At 50.5% G+C, this 21106-nt stretch overlaps 1 protein-coding gene across 3 annotated transcripts; it reads left to right on the top strand.

The window, feature by feature from the left end:
- The first annotated feature begins 6790 nt into the window (after positions 1-6790).
- Card19 (caspase recruitment domain family, member 19) lies at positions 6791-19909 on the top strand. Of its 3 annotated transcripts, NM_026738.2 has the most exons (6): positions 6833-6922; positions 14713-14855; positions 17514-17667; positions 18871-18930; positions 19070-19141; positions 19624-19908. In NM_026738.2, the coding sequence occupies exons 1-6, from the start codon at positions 6916-6918 to the stop codon at positions 19737-19739; spliced, it is 552 nt and encodes a 183-aa protein (NP_081014.1). In that variant the 5' UTR covers positions 6833-6915; the 3' UTR covers positions 19740-19908. The 3 variants fall into 3 exon arrangements, 2 of the variants coding, with proteins under 2 accessions (XP_006517018.1, NP_081014.1); XR_003950472.1 differs by lacking the exon at positions 18871-18930 and having other exon boundaries at positions 6791-6922; positions 18975-19141; positions 19624-19909; XM_006516955.4 differs by lacking the exon at positions 18871-18930 and having other exon boundaries at positions 6791-6922; positions 19624-19909.
- The last annotated feature ends 1197 nt before the right edge of the window (positions 19910-21106 follow it).

The raw sequence follows: 21106 nt of genomic DNA, 5'->3' as shown, positions 1-21106 counted from the left end.
TTTCTGGGTTCGAGGCCAGCCTGGTCTACAGAGTGAGTTCCAGGACAGCCAGGGCTACACAGAGAAACCCTGTCTCAAAAAACAAACAAACAAAAAAGTCCTAGCCATGGCTAGAGATAAAGTAAGTTCTTAGAGAGAGGAGAGGGAGAGAGAGAGAGAGAGAGAGAGAGAGAGAGAGAGAGAGAGAGAGAGAGAGCTGGCAAGACAGCAACCAAGGGCAGAATAGGGGGAGGGGTGGCAAAAGAGAGCAAGCTCCAGGAGTGAACTGAGGATATGTGGGGAGGGGGCTTAAGGATAGGAAAGAGAAGAGTGTCCTGGTGACAAGAATTCCTATCTGGGATGTCCTCAACCAGACCAAGAGTCTTGTCAGAGAGGAGTGTCCCAAATCACAAAGGAGAGGCACCCCTTTCCGTAGGATGGATGCTCAGTAGGATGAAAGACGCTGCCTGGTGCATCAGTGTAACTTCTGTAGCATGAGGAAGCTCCAGAAGCTGACAGAGACAGAGCAGGTGACTCCAAAGTGACACCAGGAGAGAGAAGGTGGAGAGAAGCAGCAGCTGAAGAGGTGAACTCTAAAATTTGGAGTTCAGTATGGCAGGCAGAAGAAGCCAGCAGAAGCAAACTACCTGTAACTTAGGAGAGCCAAATCAGCTGCTTAGTTCAGTTAGGAGAGGGTGAAAAGGGGTCCATTTGTGCTCCTCCCAGGTCTTGATACCATGAGTATCAACTGACATGACTGTTCCAAGGTATGGTGAAGGGAAAGGTTTTTATTGTCGATTTGAGAGAGAACAGCCAGAGACATCTGGAAGAGTCCAGAGCAGAGAGAATGAAGTAGACTGAATGTGATCAGCAGACTGGACCTGGCCAGGGAGAGAGGCAGGAGCTGAGGAGTGGGAGAGGGTGAAGGAGAGAGAGAGAGAGACAGAGAGACAGAGAGACAGAGAGACAGAGAGACAGAGAGACAGAGAGACAGAGAGAGACAGAGACAGAGAGAGACAGAGAGAGACAGAGAGAGAGAGACAGAGAGAGAGAGAGAGAGAGAAAGACAGAGAGAGAGACAGAGAGACAGAGAGAGAGACAGAGAGATAGACAGAGAAACAGAAAAAGAGAAACAGAGAGAGAGAAACAGAGAGAGAGAGAACATAGTGAAAGATAGCTGTTATAAGGTGAATGAGGGGCTGGAGAGATGGCTCAGCGGTTAAGAGCATTGACTGCTCTTCCAGAGGTCCTGAGTTCAATTCCTAGCAACCACATGGTGGCTCACAACCATCTGTAATGGAGATTTGATGCCTTCTTCTGGTGCATCTGAAGACAGCGATAGTATACACCCATATACATAAAATAAATAAATGTAAAAATAAAAATAAAAAATAAGATGAATGAGTAGCTGTGGGTAGAGAACTTGTGAGCTGAAGCAAGCTGAGAAGGGTAGGTCATGGGAAGGATGCTAGCTAAGATGGACTCTGAAATGTGTAAAAGGTACTTGTGATACTCTGGCAAGCCTGTGGCCAGCAGGAGCTTTGATATGCTAATCAGAGGTGCCTTTTGCCAGAGGTAAGGGAAATGACTTCTTTTGGTAGATAGGATCCATCTTCTCAAGTTCCTCCACTAGAAATCCTGTAGTCCAGACTGAGCGTTCTGGGATGACTTTTGGAGTTTGGAGAAAAGGAGTTGCCTTTGGGGGCTGGAGAAATGGCTCAGAACGTTAAGAGCCCTGACTGCTCTTCTGGAGGTTCAATTCCCAGCACGCACGTGGTAGCTCACAACTATTTATAATGAGATCTGGTGCCCTCTTCTGGTCTGCAAACACACATGCAGGCAGACCGCTATAAAAGAAAAAGGAAGGGAAGGGAAAGGAAAGGAAAGGAAGGGAAAGGGAAAGGGAAAGGGAAAGGGAAAGGGAAAGGGAAAGGGAAAGGGAAAGGGAAAGGGAAAGGGAAAGGGAAAGGGAAAGGGAAAGGGAAAGGGAAAGGGAAAGGGAAGGGAAGGAAAGGAAAGGAAAGGAAAGGAAAGGAGAGTTCCCTAACAGTGGGGTCAGAGTTCAGGCCCAAGGTCTCATGATGCCATAGTCAAATGTCAGCTGGCTAGGTAGTCTCATCTGAAGCCTCAACTGGGGCTAAAGATCCACTTCCAAGCTGACTCCCTCACCAGAGTTGGTACTGGTTGGTGGCTGGGACCCAAGGACTTCTTGTTCAACCTTACAACTGCAGCTGCTTCTCCAAAGAATATACCCCCCTCCAAATGATCCTGCCTGCCTGAAAAGTCATACAATCTCCCCCAAGCTACACATGTGTCACATGGACGATCCTGGTTCCTTGTGGAGGGAAGCCACACATTATTATGACCATACCACAAGGCTCGGCGGAGCCATCTTGCATGCTGACAACCTCTTGAAGCATTTTCTGCCTCTTGCTCTGACTCAACGTCATAGCAATCATTAGCACCTACACAGAGGTGTGTCTGTGACCTCGCATTTGTGTGTGTGTGTGTGTGTGTGTGTGTGTGTGTGTGTGTGTAGAGGGGAAGGGTGGTCCTTGTGATCTGGTTCTGGCTTCAGCATTTAGGAGATATTTATTGAATAAATTAAGAGATAAATGAATGGGTGGTGTCCTCTGGCCACATGAGAATGTAGAGGATGTCCTATCTTTTGCATAAAGGCCCTCTCGAGCCACCATTGCCTGTTCATATGGTCATGTTCACCTTCAGCCATGCAGACCACCCATACCCAAGGATCATGTACCCTACCTCCAGCTTGGGGACACTTTGTCTAGCTTCATCCTCTCAGAAAGGCCCAATAGCCCTGTCATACAGTATGTGTTCTTATCTTTCTGTCCCAAACCTCAGTTATACACTGTATTGTTAATATACATTCATTAAATGACTACTGAACAAATGCTAGCCATGTGGTGTGTATAGGGAATCATCCTCAGGAGGTGACAGTGCTCTGGAGTTGGGAGCACGGTGTCATGTGAGATGGTCTCAGAGATCACACGAGGTGGTAATATCGGGGCTGAGACCAAGCCCACAGTAGAGAGGACGTTCAGTGGGGATCTCAGAGGAACAGTATGGGAAGGAAGCCCAGACGCACGAAGGCCTGGAAAAGACAGGAACCACTGGAGAAACAGGAAGGACATAACCCCCAGGTAGCAGTCCACCTTACAGTCATAGCTCCTGTGGCTGCCATGTAAAGTGCAGCTGTGGGGACAGGAGAGGAAAAGAAGCCAGTGAGGAAGTAGCTGCCACCATCCAGGTTAGAAATGAAACGGCGACCACAGAGGTGGGAAATGGGCTGGATATCTGGAAGAGAGAGCTAACAGATGAGGAAGGGGCACGGAAGGGGCTAGGTATAAGGAGGGGGTGGTGAAAAGTGGGGCTGGCTTCACTTTTCTGGTACAAATTACCCTAAAGAGAATGAGCGTCTCTGTGCAACTTTTAAAGTTTCTTGCTCTCATACAGCAGACTCTCCTCAAAATCACTCTTCCTGCCCCAGCTCTCCGAGTTCTGGGATCATGCTTATTTTCTGATATTTGTCATGGTTACAGAATGGGACTGCCAGGATGAGATCTTGACACTGACTCTTGCTTGACCAAACTTTAGTTGGGTTCCTAGGCTAACTACATCTCCTTGTTAAGTTTAGATTGAACAAACGCCCCCCTGTGTGAGATTACCACCCTCCCTCTATATAGGATGGAGTTCCTCCTCCACACTGTCTTCCTATGCGTCTGACCACCTTGGCCTGCCCTCAGCAAGACTACGGGAGGTCACCGTCTCAGCCTGCTTTCTCTGGCTGTAACTGTTTACCGCAGATGAGATAGCTGGTGTTCATGTCTGGGTAGCTTAGTTTACATATTGGGAGCATGGAGCCAGTGTCTTCAAGACATCTGACAAGGGTCTTTCTGCTGGACAGCTCAGTGGAGGACATAGTGAGAAGCAGTAAGCTTTCCTTCATTACAAAGCCATTCCTCATACCCCACTAATCCCCTAATCCATTAGTTCACAGATGGATGAATCCATTGGTGAGGGCAGAGCCTTAATCACCTCCTGTCAGTCTAACCTGGTCACACCTCATTTGTGGATTAAACCGAATGTGTTTGAGCCGTGAAACTCAAACCCTCACAGTTAGGCTAGCCAGAATCTCCCTTACACTTTGTGTGTTTGTGTGTGTGCATACTTGAGTGTGCACAAGATGTGGCTGGTGCGTGTAGAGACCAGAATTTGCAGTTCGGATTTTTATATGGGTACGGTGGATTTGAACTCAGTTCTTCAAGACTTGTGGAGCAGGCAGACTTATCTCCCCAGTCCCATCACTCTAGATGTTGCCTTCCTTTTTATTTTGTGATACAGTCTCATCTCTCCCAGCTAACCTTAAACAATGTAGCCAAGGAAAACTTTGAATTTCTCCTCTACCTGCCTCTGCCTCCTGAATACTTGGATCACAGGTTTGTGCTGCCATGACTAGTTTATTTGGTGTTGGAGTTCTATCTAACCCAGAGCTTCATATACGTTAGGCGAGCAAGTAAGCACTCCACCAACTAAGTCTCTCAGTTTTGTATCTGCCAGGCCTCCACACACCTATTCCTTGGCTATAAACCCCATACTGCTTTTACTATATTCAAAATAGAGCCAGGTTATCTTCTGAGCCTAGCTTTTATTCTTTCCCTTTACTACAATGGTCATAAGTACTGGTCCAACAGGCTGTGACTTCTGACCAGCTCAATTGTCTATGCCAGTGAAGGCTCCCAGCTGCTTTGCAGGAGGTGGGGTCCAACATCAGCTGGCCTTTCCACATTCAAATGTCAACAGGTCCTGCCAGCAGGCAAGCAGCAACCTGTGCCCCTTAGGGAAGAGGAGGAATACCCAGGGCCTATCCCTAGATCTGGGGTCTACCTTGCATCTCTTGTAGATCCTGGAGTGGACATTGGGTGTGTTTTGTAGCCCCGTGTGTCCCTGTAGCTGTCCTGTCTCAGACTAAGGTCTTCTCTCCCTGCAGGCTTGAGGTAGGGGGAAGGGGACTCCTATATGGTCTAGGATGTAGAATCTCTGTGAACTTGAGTGTTGTCCTTGGATCAAATGTTGCACAGACTCTGGAGTGCCAAGAAGCAGGTAGCCTGCAGTTGGGAGGCTACCTCAGACTGCTAAAGGGGGTGAGGGCCTCAGTTTCTCTCATGGGACCAAGTAAGGTCCTCAGGTTCAGAGGAAGATACAAAGGTGGAATGCTGGCCTTCCTGATGAGGAGTCTGGCAAGGGATGCCTAAAAATGCATGATTCAGGAAGTCCTCAGTCTCACCCCACTGCTAGAACACAGTGATGGGTGTGCAATAATTGGAGCCCTTCAGAATGGTCCCAATGGGGTCTGTGCAGGGTTCCTGCAAGATGTAGCCCTTGGATCTAGCCCAGACTGGCCCAGGCACACATGTAGGTCAGGTACATAGTACCTATACCCTGCTCTGGAACAAAGTCTGTCCATGCTGTCTGTCCCCTCTGCAGGCACAGATTAGTGCTGAGGACAGCTGCCTGCTGACTCTGCATTTGCCTGGCCGGTGGGGAACCTGAGCAAACCTCGCTTTCTGCAGTTTTTAGCAAGGGGCAGGAATGTATTGATCAATACCACTGGGTCCAAGAGTTTGGAGCTCTAAGTGACCTTGTAAGTCAATCTCCAGATTCCTTTCGAGCCTCTCACTCCCAAGATGAGAGGTTGCAGCACTGGGGAGGACAGAGACAGACACGGAGGGCTCAGGGACCCAGGGGGTTCCTGGACTGTCCGGGAAGTGCATCCAGACCTGGGGCCTCCATTCCTGGTCTTGGTCCTGGTCTGGTTCCAATATCTCAAGTTACAGCTCTAAAGTGTGCCAGACTAGCCGCACCAGCGGAGAAGCAAAATCTGGTGCCTGCTGCCATTGCTGGCTGTGAGGGTCCTGCCTCCCCGACCCTCGCAGATCTCCATTTCCTAGCTGGGCCTGGGCTTGGGGCCTTCCTGTGGTTGGTACCAGAGCTTGAAGAGCCAGGCCTATGTACAACAGAAGGGAAACAAGTTGGGAGGCAGAAAGATTTATCACCTGAGGCCACACATTTTACAGTTAGGAAAATTGAGGCTCGGTCAGACTACATGACTTCCTTAACTAGGCGGCAATGCCAGCCATTTGTCCTCTGTGTAAATGGGGGACTTGGTAGAACGAGGACCCACTAAGTTCTCTGTTAAGTCTCAATTCATCACTGTCCGGTCGAGGCCCTGTGGACTTCCGTTCGGTCCCTGGTTGCCAATGAACTCCCACCAGCCTTTTATGCCAGACTTGACCTCCTATGTGACCTTGGGTAATTCTCGTCTCTTTTAAGACTCGGTTTCTTCATCCAGGAGATGGGAGTGGGGTGGCCAGAGCGTAGCAGCAGAAAATTGAACTGAGAAGTTCACAATAACCTCCTAACCTCCGCAAAAAGCAGGCACAAGACCGGGAGGAGGGGCAGGGCATAGGCGAAGGGACGCCGACCCGGGTAGCTATTGGAGAGGCTGTGAATGGGGCGAGCCTTGAGCCGGGACGTGGCTTGAGTTCTCTGGTCCAGACAAGGACTTGGGTACTGAGTTTCTCCGCTAGGTCACTTATGCTAGCTGGAGCGGGACTCCCGGCGTCGCTACAGGAGAAGCTCCTCAGGGGCCGAGCTCTCTGCTGCGCGTAGTATAGAGTTAGGGAAGTTGTTTAGAGCCCGAGCCGCCCCACGGCTGACGCGTCTCCAGTGCGAAGTACAGAAAGGGGCGTGGCTAATCGGAGGGAGGGGCTTGGGGGCTAAGATGTCGTCGCTGGGCGGGACCTATAGGGAAGAGGCGGGGCTTAGGGCCAGGCCTGCGGGCGGCGGTCACCGGAGCCCTCGCGCCGGGCGGCGGACAGCCGAGGACGACGGGGCGGCGCCGTGTCCTCCGCCATGACAGGTGGGCGCGGGTCCAGGAGGGCGACGGGAGCCGTGTGACCTTGGCGTCAGCTGGCGCCGGCGACGCGGGCGTAAGAGGCGCGCGGCGGCGGGGTGTCCCGGGCTCTGCGCGACGGGCCGGGGGCGCCAGGGGTCTCGGGTGCTGAGTGGGGGGCCGTCGCGGGTCGAGGAGGAAGAGCAGCAGGTGAGCGCTCTCCCGGTGCACTGCACCGGCTGCGCCTGCGGAACGGGCGGTGTCCCGGGACGGGATGGATCTGAGAGAGGGAAATGGTGCTCCTCGCCAGTCTGCTGAGACTTTAGAGCGCCGCTTGCACACAACCCCCTTGGAGGCGGGACCGGCGCTGCAAACCTGGGTAGCTTGTAGTACCAGGGAGACGCCCGTGTTTCCCGCTCTAGATGGGTCTAGAGAATTCGGACCCAACAACTGGATCCCTCTTCTCCAGGATGGCTTGGTTGCCCCAGCCCAACCCTTTTGCTCTGGGGACTCACCCACTTTATTCCTGATCCCAGAGGGACACAGTGACATTGCTGTGCTAAGTTCTCTCGGTAAAAGATCCGATGAGAGGATGAGTCAGCGAGGGACCCCTGCTGCCTTAGAGCCTAGGGAACGTGATAGCTACCAGATGCACTTTTTTTCTGGGAGTCTCTTGTACTTCATATGGCAGAGTTCACCTGGGATAGCCCAGAGAGATGAGGTAACCCCAGAAATCCCAGGGGTCTCTAAACTGGAGTCAGCGTTGGGCATGCACAAAAATAAGACCTCATAGGTTGCAACCTGGTGACTTCTAGAACAGGTTAGAGGAGACCCCATCTTCCAGGCCCTTCTTGTTTGGAGCTGCAATTTCTGAGCATTATGTGTAGAGCCCCTAATATACACTCTTGTTCAGAATAGCCATTTGGGGGCAGAAGGAATATTCTCATGTCTGTGTAGGAATGGGAAGATAAAATCTCAGGTTGGGTAAGTGCCCCCAGACCACCCTGCTGGTCAGTGGTAGGAGCAGAATGGGAGCCTTGGCCTCAGCCTCTGGTTTCCCAGATCCTCTAGTAAGTTCATCAGGATGTGTGGGACAGATCTCGCCTGTGCTGGCCTCCAAGGGCCCATTGTAGAGACAGGATACCCATGGAAAATGAGACATCCCACCTCCAGGAGAACAGGTAGTTGTGGGGGTGGAGAACTTTTAGCTGGAAGGACACAGGCAGGCCTTGATTGTGGCAATAATACGCTTTCCTCTCTGCAGTCTACTTGCTGGCGCTTTGACACTTCTAAGCATCCCACCTTTTTCTAGTGGGAGATGGAGACTGAAAAGCAGAAGTCTGAGAGGGTTGGATGGGCAGCCCTGGGGCGACAGATCCCTTGTTCATTCTTGGCTCAGTGCCCTGGTGCACCAGCTGAGGGTCTGCCATACACATTAGTCTTTGTTGCCTCTGAGTGTGAGTGTGAGTGTGTGTGTGTGTGTGTGTGTGTGAGAGAGAGAGAGAGAGAGAGAGAGAGAGAGAAAGTGTGTGTGTTTGGTGGTGATAGATACTGAGAGTTGTGTCTTCACAGAATAGGCAGTATAGTATGGAGCGAGTGATCTAAGCCAAACCAAGTACTATGACAAGAACTTATGGGAGTGGTTCAGAGGGGAGTCGATGCTCAAGTTCTGGACCCCAGGAGAATTGTGAATTCTTGGAAGGGGGCTAAATAAACTGGGCATAAATCAATCACATCTTCCCAGCCTGCTGCATGGGTCCTGGCTCTAGTGAGCTGCAGACAGAAGGCTCTGGGACCCTAGGAGCAGAGTAAGGGCAGGTGGGACCAGCTGCTTCAGGGTCCCAAATGCCAGAGTGAGGACTTAGGTCTGGGCTGCTGAAGTTGAAGATGAGGTGACAGAGCCAAGTTTCTGGTACGAGCTGGCAGGGAGGGAAGTTACAGGGAAAGGCTCATGGATTCTGCACAGAATGATCTCTTCTTTATCTAGTAAAGGCATTCCTGGCCTTGTTTACCGGAGCCTGGTATCCAGGCAGAGCCTTGCCCGAGTCTCCATTATACCCAGTGGCTGCCTCTATGTGGTTGCATGAACAGCTTATAAAAGCCACAGGAAGCACAGGAAGTACACTGCCCTAAAGCTGCTGCTGGCTTAGCCCTGGGCTGGGCCACCCAAGGCAGGTGACTCAGGGCTCCTGTGACTCATGGCTTGTGGGCAGCAGAGGTCCATCTTGGCTAGTGGCACTCAGGGTAGGAGGAGGCCGCTATGAGGCACTGGCCACTATCCACCAGCAGATCTCGCCTTGCCTTTGGACCTTGGACTGGAGCCCACTCAGAATTCTTCAGTAAATGCCTACTGTGTGTGCATCCTTGTACACCCTGGCACGATGTGGAGTGAGACAGCCTTGGCCTGCTCCTGTCTGGAAGAGAGCAGACCCCAGAATTCTCGGTGATTCATATGTAAATGACAGAAGGAGAATGTCAACTGGCAGCCCCAGCTTGGCTGTTACCTCCAGGCTGATGGCAGGCTTATAACCTTAGTGTGCCTTCATTTTCCTCTCTGAAAGTGGGGCAGTTGCAGAGCCGGTAGGAGGATGGAGGTTTAGGTAGGTATAAATAGAACCACAAAATGTCTGCCCTGTGGACTGTTCTGTGAGTTAGCTCAGTGAACTCTTCAATGAGATGCTGCAGGCACTGGAGCACCTGGCAATGTGGCAAGTCACTGGGTATCCCTGGGCTGTTGGTAAGTCTGTCTCCTAAACACACTCTCAGGGGCCTGGGCCAGTATTCCAAGTTCCCAGCTGCCAAGGTGAGGAGGTGCGGATGGCTTCGGATAGGGATGGAATAGCCAAAGAGCCAGAGTGTGGGCCTAGAGGGAGCAATGGCTTTCAACCAGGACAGCCCTATCCTTATTCTCTTGAGAGTAGCTTCCTGGGCCAAGGATGGGGTCTTTGATGAATGCAGCTCCCACTGTCACACCATGAACTCCTGGAAGACACCCCCAAGTTCTTACCATAGGCTAGGCATGTTGATAGGCCATGCCCACCTGGGTTGGGCAGGACCTCACAAAGCCACCTTCAGAGGTGGGATGCTGCAGGAGTGAGAAGTCAGACCAGTCAGGAGGAAGTTGCAGGGGAGCAGAGATGTGAGAGAGGTAGCCTGTTGATTCCATACCCTGGGATGAAGCCAGGGACAGGTCTGGCATGGTGACTGACCCTGTTTGTAAAAACCCAATATACCTTTAATCCCAGCACTCGGGAGGCAGAGGCAGGTGGATTTCTGTGTTCGAGGACAGCCTGGTCTACAAAGTGAGTTCCAGGACAGCCAGGGCAATACAGAGAAACCCTGTCTCAAAAAACCAAAACCAACCAAACAAACAAAACCCAATCTACTTTATAGAGGTCTAATTTAAACAGAAGCAGATATGTACACTTGCTTTTAGATTTATTTTTCTGCCTATGAGTATTTTGCATACTTGTGTGTATGTGTACCATGTGTGTGCCTGGTGCCAAGAAGGTCAGAAGAAGCCATCAGATAGCCTGGAACTGGAGCTGTAGACCATGTTCTCCCCAAGAGCAGCATATGCTCTTAACCACTGAGCCGTTCCTCCAGTCCCTGCACTTACTTTAAAGAATGGTTTAATATATTCACACACACACACACACACACACACAGAGAGAGAGAGAGAGAGAGAGAGAGAGAGAGACAGACAGACAGAAAGACAGAAAGACAAATACGCGCACGCGCGCGCACACACACACAGAGACAGACAGACAAATACACACACAGACAGACACACAGAGAGAGACAGACAGACAAATCTACACAGACAGACAGACAAATCCACAAACAGACAGACAGACAGACAGACAGATACACACACAGAAGCCTACAGATGTGTAAGCTTAGTTAGGCAGCATCCAGATGTTTCTGTGACTCAGGAAGATCCTATTGGGCTCCTTCTCAGCTCAGCTCTGCTTTCTGTGACTCCCTCCTCCTGCTCCACTTTTCACACAAACATCAACAATAGAGTTTTCCAAATAAGTTTTCTTAATAGACTTATCTGTCTCGTTTACTTGAGTCAAAGTCTTTCTTTGTTGTCCAGGCTGCCTCGGCTTCTCCAGTAACTAGGACTGCAGGCATTCACTGCCTGGCTCTGGGCTTTATTTTGGGGACTGTTGACTGAAGAGTGAGGAAATGGACGCCCCTCCCCTCCCTCAGATCCACTTATTATCATTAGCTGAAGCCCAGAACCCTAGTGTTCCCTGCTTGTGCTGGACATTCCGTGGGCTTTGACAAATAGTGTATGCCATCATACAGAAAACTGCCTAACACTCCCCTGTGGCCTGCTTATCCCTCCCTCCCTCCCTCTTCATTCCTGGCAACCTCTGATTTCATTGTCTCCTCCATAGTGCCTTTTCTGCAGCCTGGTGTAATTGGAGCCATAAGGTCTGGGGACTTCTCAGACAAGCTCTTTCTCTGAGCAAAGTGTGCTTAAGGATCCTCCACATCATTCCGTGTTGCTAATTTATTTATCCCTTGCACATCATTCCGTGCTGCTAATTTATTTATCCTTTGCAGTGCTAAGGACTGAACTGAAGCCCTTGTGCGTGCTAGGCAAGCGCTCTACCACTGAATCATATCTTTACATTTTTTATTTTATTTTGACATAGAGCCTCACTAAATATCCTAAGCAGGCCTTGAAGTTGGAGGTCCTTCTGTCTCAGCCTAGCTCATCTTTCTCCCCACATCTTGTGATGTGATGTGATGTGATGTGATGTGATGTGATGTGATGTGATGTGATGTGATGTGTGTGTGCATGTGTGTGTATGTGCATGTGTGTGTGTATATATGTGTGTGCACATGTATATGTGTGCATGTGTGTGTGTGTGCATGTGTGTGTGTGTGTGTGTGTAAGTCAGAGGACAACCTGAGGCAGTCCTCACCTTCTATCTTGTTTGAGTTTGTCTCTCTTCTGTTGCTCACTGCTATGTATGCCAGGCTAGATGGCACAGGAGCTGCTGGGCATTCTCCAGTCTCCAGCTTCACTTTTGAGGCAGGGTCCAAGAGTTCACCAGTTCAGCTAGCCTCCCTGTCTAGTGAGCTCTGGGGATCTGCCTGTGTTAACCTCCTCGGTGCTGGAATTACAGGTAAACGCCAACAATTCTGAGGTTCTGGGTTCTGAAGAATTTAACTCTGGTCCCCACATCTGTGTAGCTCCAAGCCCAGCAGAGTCATCTTCTTCCTGGCTTCTTGTTTGCTTGTCTTGTCTTTTGTGTGTGTGTGTGTGTGTGTGTGTGTGTGTGTGTGTGTGTTTGGTCTCACATTATTTAGCCTAGACTAGCCTTGAACTCATAATCCTCCTGCCTCAGCATTCCGTAATGCCAAAACTACAGATGTCCTTCACCATACCTGGCCACCCTCTGTCATCTCTGATGTTAGCAGTTTGAGCCATTTTTTGTCAGTCTAGCTAAACTCTGTTGACCTTTTCAGTGAATAAACTTCGGTTTTGTTGCTCTTCTTCTTTTACAAACCTGATTCTCCCCAGTGTAGTTGGTGCTATTCTCTCCTCCCGTTAGCTTTGTGTTTGGCTTTCTAGTGTTCTCCCTCCTCCCCTTACAATTTGGCTGAGGTGTAATGCTAGGCTTTTTTTTTTTTTTAAGATAAGGTTTCGCTATGCACCACTAGGCAACTCCAGCTAGCTTAGAGTCTCTCTAGATTAAGGTGGCCTCAAACCCATAGCAATCTCTCTCTTTCTGTCTCCAGAGTGGTAGGATTGAAGCATGTGCCACGCTTGGCCCAAGCTCTCTCATTTGAAATGCACGCATTTATGGCTGGTGTTTCTCCCTCTCGGAGGCACAATTGCCGTCCCTTAGGTTTGGTGAGTTTGTTTCTTATTTATCCCAATGTTGTTTTCAATTTATTTTGTGGTTTCATTTCGACCTATTAGTAATTGAATTCCCACAGCTTTGTGAACTCTGATGGTATTGATCGCTCACTTCATGTCACATGATCGGAAAACAGCATTTGATTTAAATGCTTTTAAATATACAAGGACTTTATTATTATTATTATTAATCATTTCATTCATTTACATCTCAAATGATATCCCACTTCCTGGTTACTCCTCCACAAACCGCCCCATCCCACATCCACCCTTTCCCGCTACCGTTTGCCTCTATGAGGGTGCTTCCTCACCCACCCATCCTCTCCCACCCCACTGCTCCAGCATCCCCCTACACTGGGGCATCAAACATCCACAGGACCAAGGGCCTCCCCTCTCATTGTTAACAGGCAAGGGCATCCTCTGCTACATATGTTTCTGAAGTCCTGGATCCCTCCCTGTACACTCTTTGGTTGGTGGTCTGGTCTCTGGGAGCACTGGGTGGTCCGGCCAGCTGATGTTGTTCTTCCTATGGGCTTACAACCCCCCCTCCGCTCCTCCAGTCCTTCCTCCAGCTCCCCAAGGGGGCCTCTGAGCTCAGTCTGATGGTTGGCTCCAAGCATCTACATCTGCATTGGTCGGTTGCTGGCCGGACCTCCCAAGGAGCAACCACAACAGGTTCCTATCAGCAAGCGCCTCTTGACCACAGCAACAGTGTAGGGTTTGGTGTCTGCAGACGGGATGGATCCCCAGGTGGGGCAGTCCCCGGATGACCCTTCCTTCAGTCTCTGCTCCATTTCTTTTGTCCCTTTTCTTCCTTTGGACAGAAGCATTTCTGGGTTAAAAATCTTTGAGATGGGTGGGTGAGGACTTACTGTGTGGCCTGGGATCTGCCTGTTCTGTGGTCTAGAGTAAGTGCGGTGTGCACTTGGGAAAAGTGTGGCTTTTGTATTCCTGGGTAGCTTGTTTTGTGTGTGACTTTTAGGTACCGCTAACAGGATTGTAAGTCTTCCTTATTGATCTTATCTGGTTAACTGATGTCTAAAGCGATATATTAAGATCTCTAAATACGATAGAGCTGTGTGTTTCTCCCTTCGGTCCCACCAGTATCTCCTCATATTTGGGGCTCTGAAACTTGGTGCATATATGTTTATAATTGTTACATATTCCTGAGGAGTTAACCTTTTATTAACATATGCTGGGCTTTTTTGATCTCTTGTACCAGTTTTGACTTAAAATCTATTTTGTTTAATAGTAATACAGCCACGACCACTCTGTTTTGGTTTCTGTTTACAATCAAGTGTGTCCAACCTGACACCTGGGGGCCACCTGTGGCTGGAGGCCACTTGTGTCTCCGGACAGCTGTGAATATATCCCAATACAAAAATCAGAAACTTGCTTATAGCATTATGAGGTTGTTTTTTAACCTAATGTTTGGAGATGACAACTTCCCATGTTGAATGTCAAAAGTAGGACTTTCCCATGTGGAATGTCTTTAATTCCTTTCACTTTCAACTGACTTGTGTGTTTAGCTCTATAATGACCATCTTGTAAGTGTTTAAGGCCATTCTGCTAATCTTTGTCCTTTGATGAAAGAGTTGAATCTATTTATTTACATTTAAAGTAATTGTTGATAATGGAAGATTTATCTCTACTATTTGTGTTTTGTGGGTCTTTTAGCTTTTTCAACCCTCATTTCTACCTTTACTGATATCCTTTGTAATTTTTTTTGTGGTAACATTTTGATTCTCTTATTGATTTTGTGTATATTCTATAGATATCTTCTTTGTAGTTAACATGAAAATTATAGATGCACCCTCCAGAGAGACCGCTGTCCTTCCAGCGGGTGTGGGCTTCCTGTGGTCAGCACCAAGGGTGCCATCTTTGGTCCCTCTCGAGGCTGTGCCGGCTCACCTCATGCTGTCCACATGTGTTCCAGATCAGACCTACTGTGACCGGCTGGTACAGGACACTCCTTTCCTGACGGGACAGGGTCGCCTGAGCGAGCAACAAGTGGACAGGATCATCCTCCAGCTGAACCGTTACTACCCACAGATCCTTACCAACAAGGAGGCTGAAAAGGTGCCGCGGGGTGAACAGGACCAGGGGCCGCCTTGGGAGCTTGCGGGAGTCACACCTGGGCTGGGGCCAGTCCATGTGGTCTCAAATCATCAGATCTTTATGCCTCAGTCTCAGATGTCCTTGTGGTAGCTGGTCCCTTCCAGAGTTGTGAGAAGGTTTCAGGAGGTGATACACAGTGTCTTAGTTAGGGTTTCTACTGCTGCGATAAAACACCATGACCAAAGCAATTTGAGGAGGAAAGGTCTTATTTAGCATATGTTTCCATATCCATAGCCTATCACTGAAGGAAGTCAGGACAACAAGGCAGGAATCTGGAGGCAGGAGCTGATGCAGAGGCCATGGAGGGTGCTGCTTACTGGCTTCCTCATCATGACTGCTCAGTCTGCTTCCTTCCTTCCTTCCTTCCTTCCTTCCTTCCTTCCTTCCTTCCTTCCTTCCTTTCTTTCTTTTTCTTGTTTTTCGAGACAGGGTTTCTCTGTGTAGCCCCAGCTATTCTAGAACTCACTCTGTAGACCAGGCTGGCCTCGAACTCAGAAATCTGCCTGCCTCTGTCTCTCAAGTGCTGGGATTAAAGTCATGCACCACCACTGCCCGGCTTTTTTTTTTTCCCAAAGATTTATTTATTATTATATGTAAGTACACTGTAGCTATCTTTACATACAACAGAAGAGGGCATCAGATCTCATTATGGATGAGTTGTGAGCCACTATGTGGTTGCTGGGATTTGAACTCAGGACCTTTGGATGAGCAGTCAGTACTCTTAACCACTGAGCCTTCTCTCTATCCTGTCAGTCTGCTTTCTTACAGAACCCAGGTCCACCAGCCCGGGGCTGGTACCACCCACAGTGGCCTGGGCCCTCCCCTGTCAGTGCCCTACAGGTCTGCCTACAGCCTAATCTTATAGAGGCATTTTCTCAGTTGGGGTTCCTTCCTCTCAGATGACTCTAGCCTGTGTCGAGTTGATATAAAATTAGCCATCACCCATGACAACACACAACAACATGAGAATAGGAGGGAACCGAGGAAGGAGGGACCACAAGTCTGGACCTGGAGCTGGGCATGCGGTTCAGCTGGTAAAATGATTTCTGTGAATACGAGGACTTGAGTTTGCATCCCTGAACCTGTAACCCTAGCAGACAGAGACAGGCAGAGCCCCGGGGTTTGCTAGACAAACAGTTTAGCCAAAATGGTGAACTCCGGGTTCAGTGAGAGACTCTAACTTAAAAAAGTAAGGTATAGAGCCATTGAAGAAAGCATCCTTACACAACCTTTGGCCTCTGCATGTACCCACACAGGCATGCACCCATTACCCTCTCCCCAACACACGCACACTCCTTCTTCCTTGTGTTTGTAAGGCCAAGAGGTCCAGCCTATATTAGGTGGGCAGTGGAGGCTGACCCCACCCACAGCCAAGCTTGAGGGTGGCTGGTCCCACTGAGAGCTTCAGGACCTTATCTGTGACACAAGCATGCTATTCCACTTGGCTCAGAGACTGGGGTCTGGCCTGGCCCACCTGAACCAGGTGAACACATTCGTTCTGGACCATTCCCAGTTCTCACCTACAGCCCTACAAATAGCTGAAGTCATCACCCCATTTTACAGAGGGGGCAACCAAGGCCTCAGGTGTCACAGCTACAGACACCAAAATGGTTCTGCCAGAGATGGCATTTCAGATGCAGTCCCTGGGCTTTGTGTCACCAGGCTAATCCTACTTTGGCTCTCCAGGCCCCAAAAGGGGACCCTGAGAAGCCCTAGGTTTGGGGACAAGGGATGAAATTTGGGCCTGACCCCCACACAAGTTTCAGTACATACCCCTGGCATCTTACCAAGACTGGAGGAACTGAATAGGACAGTGAATGCCAGAGACCCACTAGCCCTTTGGGGGCTATCCCTTCTCGTAAACACCAGTGATTCCCTTTCTGGGAGGTTGTCTCAAACCAGGCAGAGTTGGGCTGGACAACTCAGACACTTACAGTGTGAGCCACCCAGTGGTTTTAAAAAGTGACAGGCTCAAATTCATCTCATTGTGGCACATAAGCGGCAGAGGTTCCTACGCAAAAGTGGGGAAGTCCCTTCTTACAGGCCAGGCAGGCTTCTGTTATCGGTGGTCAGTTTTCAGCTGTCACCACCAGGGGGCAGCACCAGACCACAGCCTCCTGGTTCTGGGCTTGGTGCCAAGTGGTCTGCCCACTGACCTTCACAACCACATCAGAAGAAAGTGTTCTTGTCTCAGTTGGCCTTTGAAATACTAGACTCACGTCCCTACAATCTGAGAAATAATAGCAACTGTCACGTACGCCGTCATCCGTGCTCTGTAACAACCCCACCACGTGGGATTGTTTCCCCTTTACAAGAACTGACTCACAGAGGGTTGCAGTGATTCACTAAGGCCGCATGGGGAGAAACCACATTGAGTCTCATTACTTAGGGTGATGTCCCCCACACCCTGCTTTCTCCATGACCTCTCCCAGCCCGTTGCCCTGGAGACACAGTATTAGCCAAGACTTAGCCTGCAACTGACTGCTGCAGTGTTGGGCATATATCAATGGGTGGTATGAGGGGTTGGGAGGGTTCTGAGGTCTGTGGCTCTGAAGCTGGGGTCCCGAGCGCTCTGCCTCACAGCTGTCCCCGCCAGCCTACCCTTTCTTCTGCCCCCAGTTCCGGAACCCCAAGGCATCCCTGCGCGTACGGCTCTGTGACCTCCTGAGCCATCTACAGCAGCGTGGGGAACGGCACTGTCAGGAATTTTACCGAGCTCTGTACATCCATGCCCAGCCCCTGCACAGCCACCTGCCCAGCCGCTACTCTCCTCGTAAGTCCTGCCCCTTATCCCTACCTACAGCGTTCCACACTTACCAAGGACCGCACCAGGTCAACTGTTGGCAGCGTGGAGGTCCTCAGTGCCTCAGATGCCCAGGCTGGGCATCTCTTCCCTTCTCTGTCCCCTCTTGGAGATCGCCCAGGGAGAATAGCACAGGCTGGCATATTGGCCTGCCTCTCCCTCTGTCCTCCTCCCTCTCTGACGCTCTCCTCCCCATGCCAGCTTTCACATAGAAGCCACCGTCCCATGTATTCAGTCTGTCTCCCGTTGTGTGCTGTGGCTGTGTCTTCATTTCGAAGTTCATAGCAACTTCATTCTTACATCCCCGTGCTCCTTGGCCATCTCAGCGAAGTGTGACCAAGCCCACAGCAGACCCCAAGTCCATCTGCCTTTTGTATCCTCCAGTCTGTCCATGTGGGGATTTTGTAGAGCATCTTTGGGTATAGATGTGGATGGTAGGCAGGTAAGAGAGATTATGATCTCTGAGCCCTAGGTGATATGTAGGTCCCAAAGGTTTGGGGGGGTCACTGGAGCTGCTGGGAACCTGGATTTCAGCAGGGCTGGTGTGGTGGCTCAATTCAAGGTTCTCTGCTTGGGAAACTGGGAAGAGGTGCTACTGTACCAGACAAAAAGATGAGGTGACTCTGCCCATGAGCTCGGCTGGGACTCTAGGCTGGGGTCTCTGACCCCAAGGAACCTTCCGCAGACCTCACAGGACACTGAAGGACAGAGTGAATAGGCTCCCTCTCCCCTCCACTGAAAGCATGTCACTGGGTTCTTTAGAACCCTGCTGGGGCCAAGCCACATCCCTACTGGAACCTTTTAGGGTTCCTAGGTGCCCTGGAGCCTGTGTGGCACATCATATGCCTGCTAACCCCATGGGGACATCTAGGGAAGAGTTCTTGATAGTGGATATTTGTCCTGCCTTTGATGACTTATGGCAAACAAGACACACTGGCCTACTCCACACCTGTGATGTCATAGAAACTGGACCAAAGGAAATCCAAATCTATGCAGTGTCCTCTGTAGAGCTGACCTCACTCTACCATCTACTGGTCCTGCCCACGGCACCCAGTGCAGTGGCCACGAGTGAGCCCAGCACCTTCAGGAGTCAGAGAGCCTTGGGTTTCCCTGGGAACAACCCAACTCTCAGCTCAACCCTCTACTAACCACGCTCTGTAATTTTGTTTCCAGAAAACTCAGATTGCAGAGAGCTGGACTGGGGCATCGAGAGCCGTGAGCTGAGTGACAGGGGTAACGCCCCCCGCCACCTCCTTTCTTTTTCCCTTTTCCCTCAGGGCTCTGTCTGTGTCCCAAGGGCTTTCTATTAGGGGACAAGCCCCCTGTAGTGCTCACCCACTGGTCCAGGCCACTCATACTCCTTTCTCCCCAGGACCCATGAGCTTCCTGGCAGGCCTGGGCCTGGCAGCGGGCCTGGCCCTCCTCCTCTACTGCTGCCCTCCAGGTGAGTGCAAGCCCCTAAGCAAATGATGGGGACCAGAGAGTGACAGCTTATCAGCATAGTGCACAGCCAGCAGAGTTGAGAGTCAGCCCTGCCTTGTTTGCCATCTTGGGGTTATCTCTCCTGATGAGACTTGATCTCCCGACCTGTGGTATCATAGCCCTTACAAGCCCAACTCCACTGAAGCCTGAAGCTTGCAGCCAGCCTTGCCACCTCTAACTCCCCTCTTCTATGATGGCTGAGTTTGCCATCTGGGAAGGCCTTTGGGGATAGGACGGTGTGGGCTTATATACTGAAGGCCTGAGGATCACCCAGGGCTTATGGGCTCTGAGGTCAGAGCTCCCCCACCCCCTACCTGCTTCAATCCAAGGTCACAGCCCCCCACCCCACCCCACCACCCCCACCCACTTCAGTCCAGAGGCATCCAGGACAAAGCCCCCTTCATGGCTGCCCCATGGATTGCCACTCCTCCCCTTGTCTTCCAGACCCCAAAGTGCTGCCCGGAACCCGGCGCGTCCTTGCCTTCTCACCTGTCATCATTGACCGGCATGTCAGCCGCTACCTGCTGGCTTTCCTGGCAGATGACCTCGGAGGACTCTGATGAACCCAGATCCCGGGCCTTACCTGCTGCTTAACCAAAGAGTCCCCTGGCTGCCCATCGTGGGGCCTGTATTTCTTTTTCTAAATACTTATTTTTCATTATTTATAATTTCTACGAGAACACATCACCTTCACTCTGTAAGGTGCTTAATATTAAATGTTCCAGCTGCACCTGCCTGTCGAATGTCTTCTCCTTGGGGTGTCTGTCTGTCAGTCTGCCTGGGTCCCTGCCCTCTACCTGGTAGTCACTGTCCCGTCACCAAGTCTCAGCTCCTCCATACTGTGTTGGGCCACCACGCTCTGGAAAGTAAAGTCCTAGTGGAGTGAGCCCTTGAACCCAGATCCTAGCTAGTATCAAGTGTGGAAATGGGATCAGGGCTGTCAAAGATGGGCTGGGCGTGGCTGGGAACCCGGCCTCAGCCATGTGCAGCATGGTGAGAAACGCAGTCCTTGTCATTGACCCACAAGGGCCACCCTGCCCAGGTGGGAGGGCATCTAGACAGAACAAGCAGTTCATAGACCCGTCTAGACCCTTTAGAGATGGAAAAAAGTCATGGTACCTTTGAGGTTCTCTGCCCTAGTTCTTCACACTCCTTTCTGGGACCTCATCCCGAGTCCTAGATTCAGGGTCTCTGTCTAGTTCCCTTGACTGAGGAGTTATATCCATCCTGTGTAGGATCTGTGCTGGGAAGATGATCGAAGCTGACAGCTGGGTGCTCTGCCTTTGGCTCCCATCGCTGACTTCTCCTCTCCAGGGTCCCCCTGCCTTACGCTGTATGCATTACACTGACCAGAGCTAAGATGGGGAGGACCCTCTAGCCCTCCACTGCTACTCCATGCCTTGGATCCCATAACTACCCTCATCTTATAGATGAGAAAATGGGTCAGAGCCAAGGCCAACATGAAGGTATCCCATGATCCCTTGGTGCACAACACAATGAGCTGTTCTCAACACATTAGGGCACACACACCTTTATCCACATAACCACTAAGATTCCTTCCCTGAGGGGGGTGTAAGCAACATCAGTTCCTTCTCCTGAGCTTCCCCCAAACAGGGTTCTACATTGGAGTTCACTTTGGAGAGCTAATGAGTTGGTCGGACTGATTTATAGGGGAAAGGGTGAGGAGTTGTGGGCAGGAGCATGGGGTGGGGGTGGAGGTATTAAATCAGCCACTCTGTGGGGAGGAGGAAGGATTGTAGGAACCAGAGGGGTCAAGGATACAACAAGAAAACCTACAAAATCAACTAACCTGGGCCCATAAGGGCTCACAGAGACCAACCAGATAGCATGCATGGGACTGCTGACCTAGGCCCTCTGCACATATGTAACAGCTATGTAGCTTGGTCTTCAGGTGGTGGGACTCCTC

This window comes from Mus musculus, chromosome 13 (genome assembly GCF_000001635.26).
Source record: "Mus musculus strain C57BL/6J chromosome 13, GRCm38.p6 C57BL/6J".
Classification (NCBI taxonomy): Eukaryota; Metazoa; Chordata; class Mammalia; order Rodentia; family Muridae; genus Mus; species Mus musculus.
This window is presented reverse-complemented; position numbering and strand designations above follow the sequence as displayed.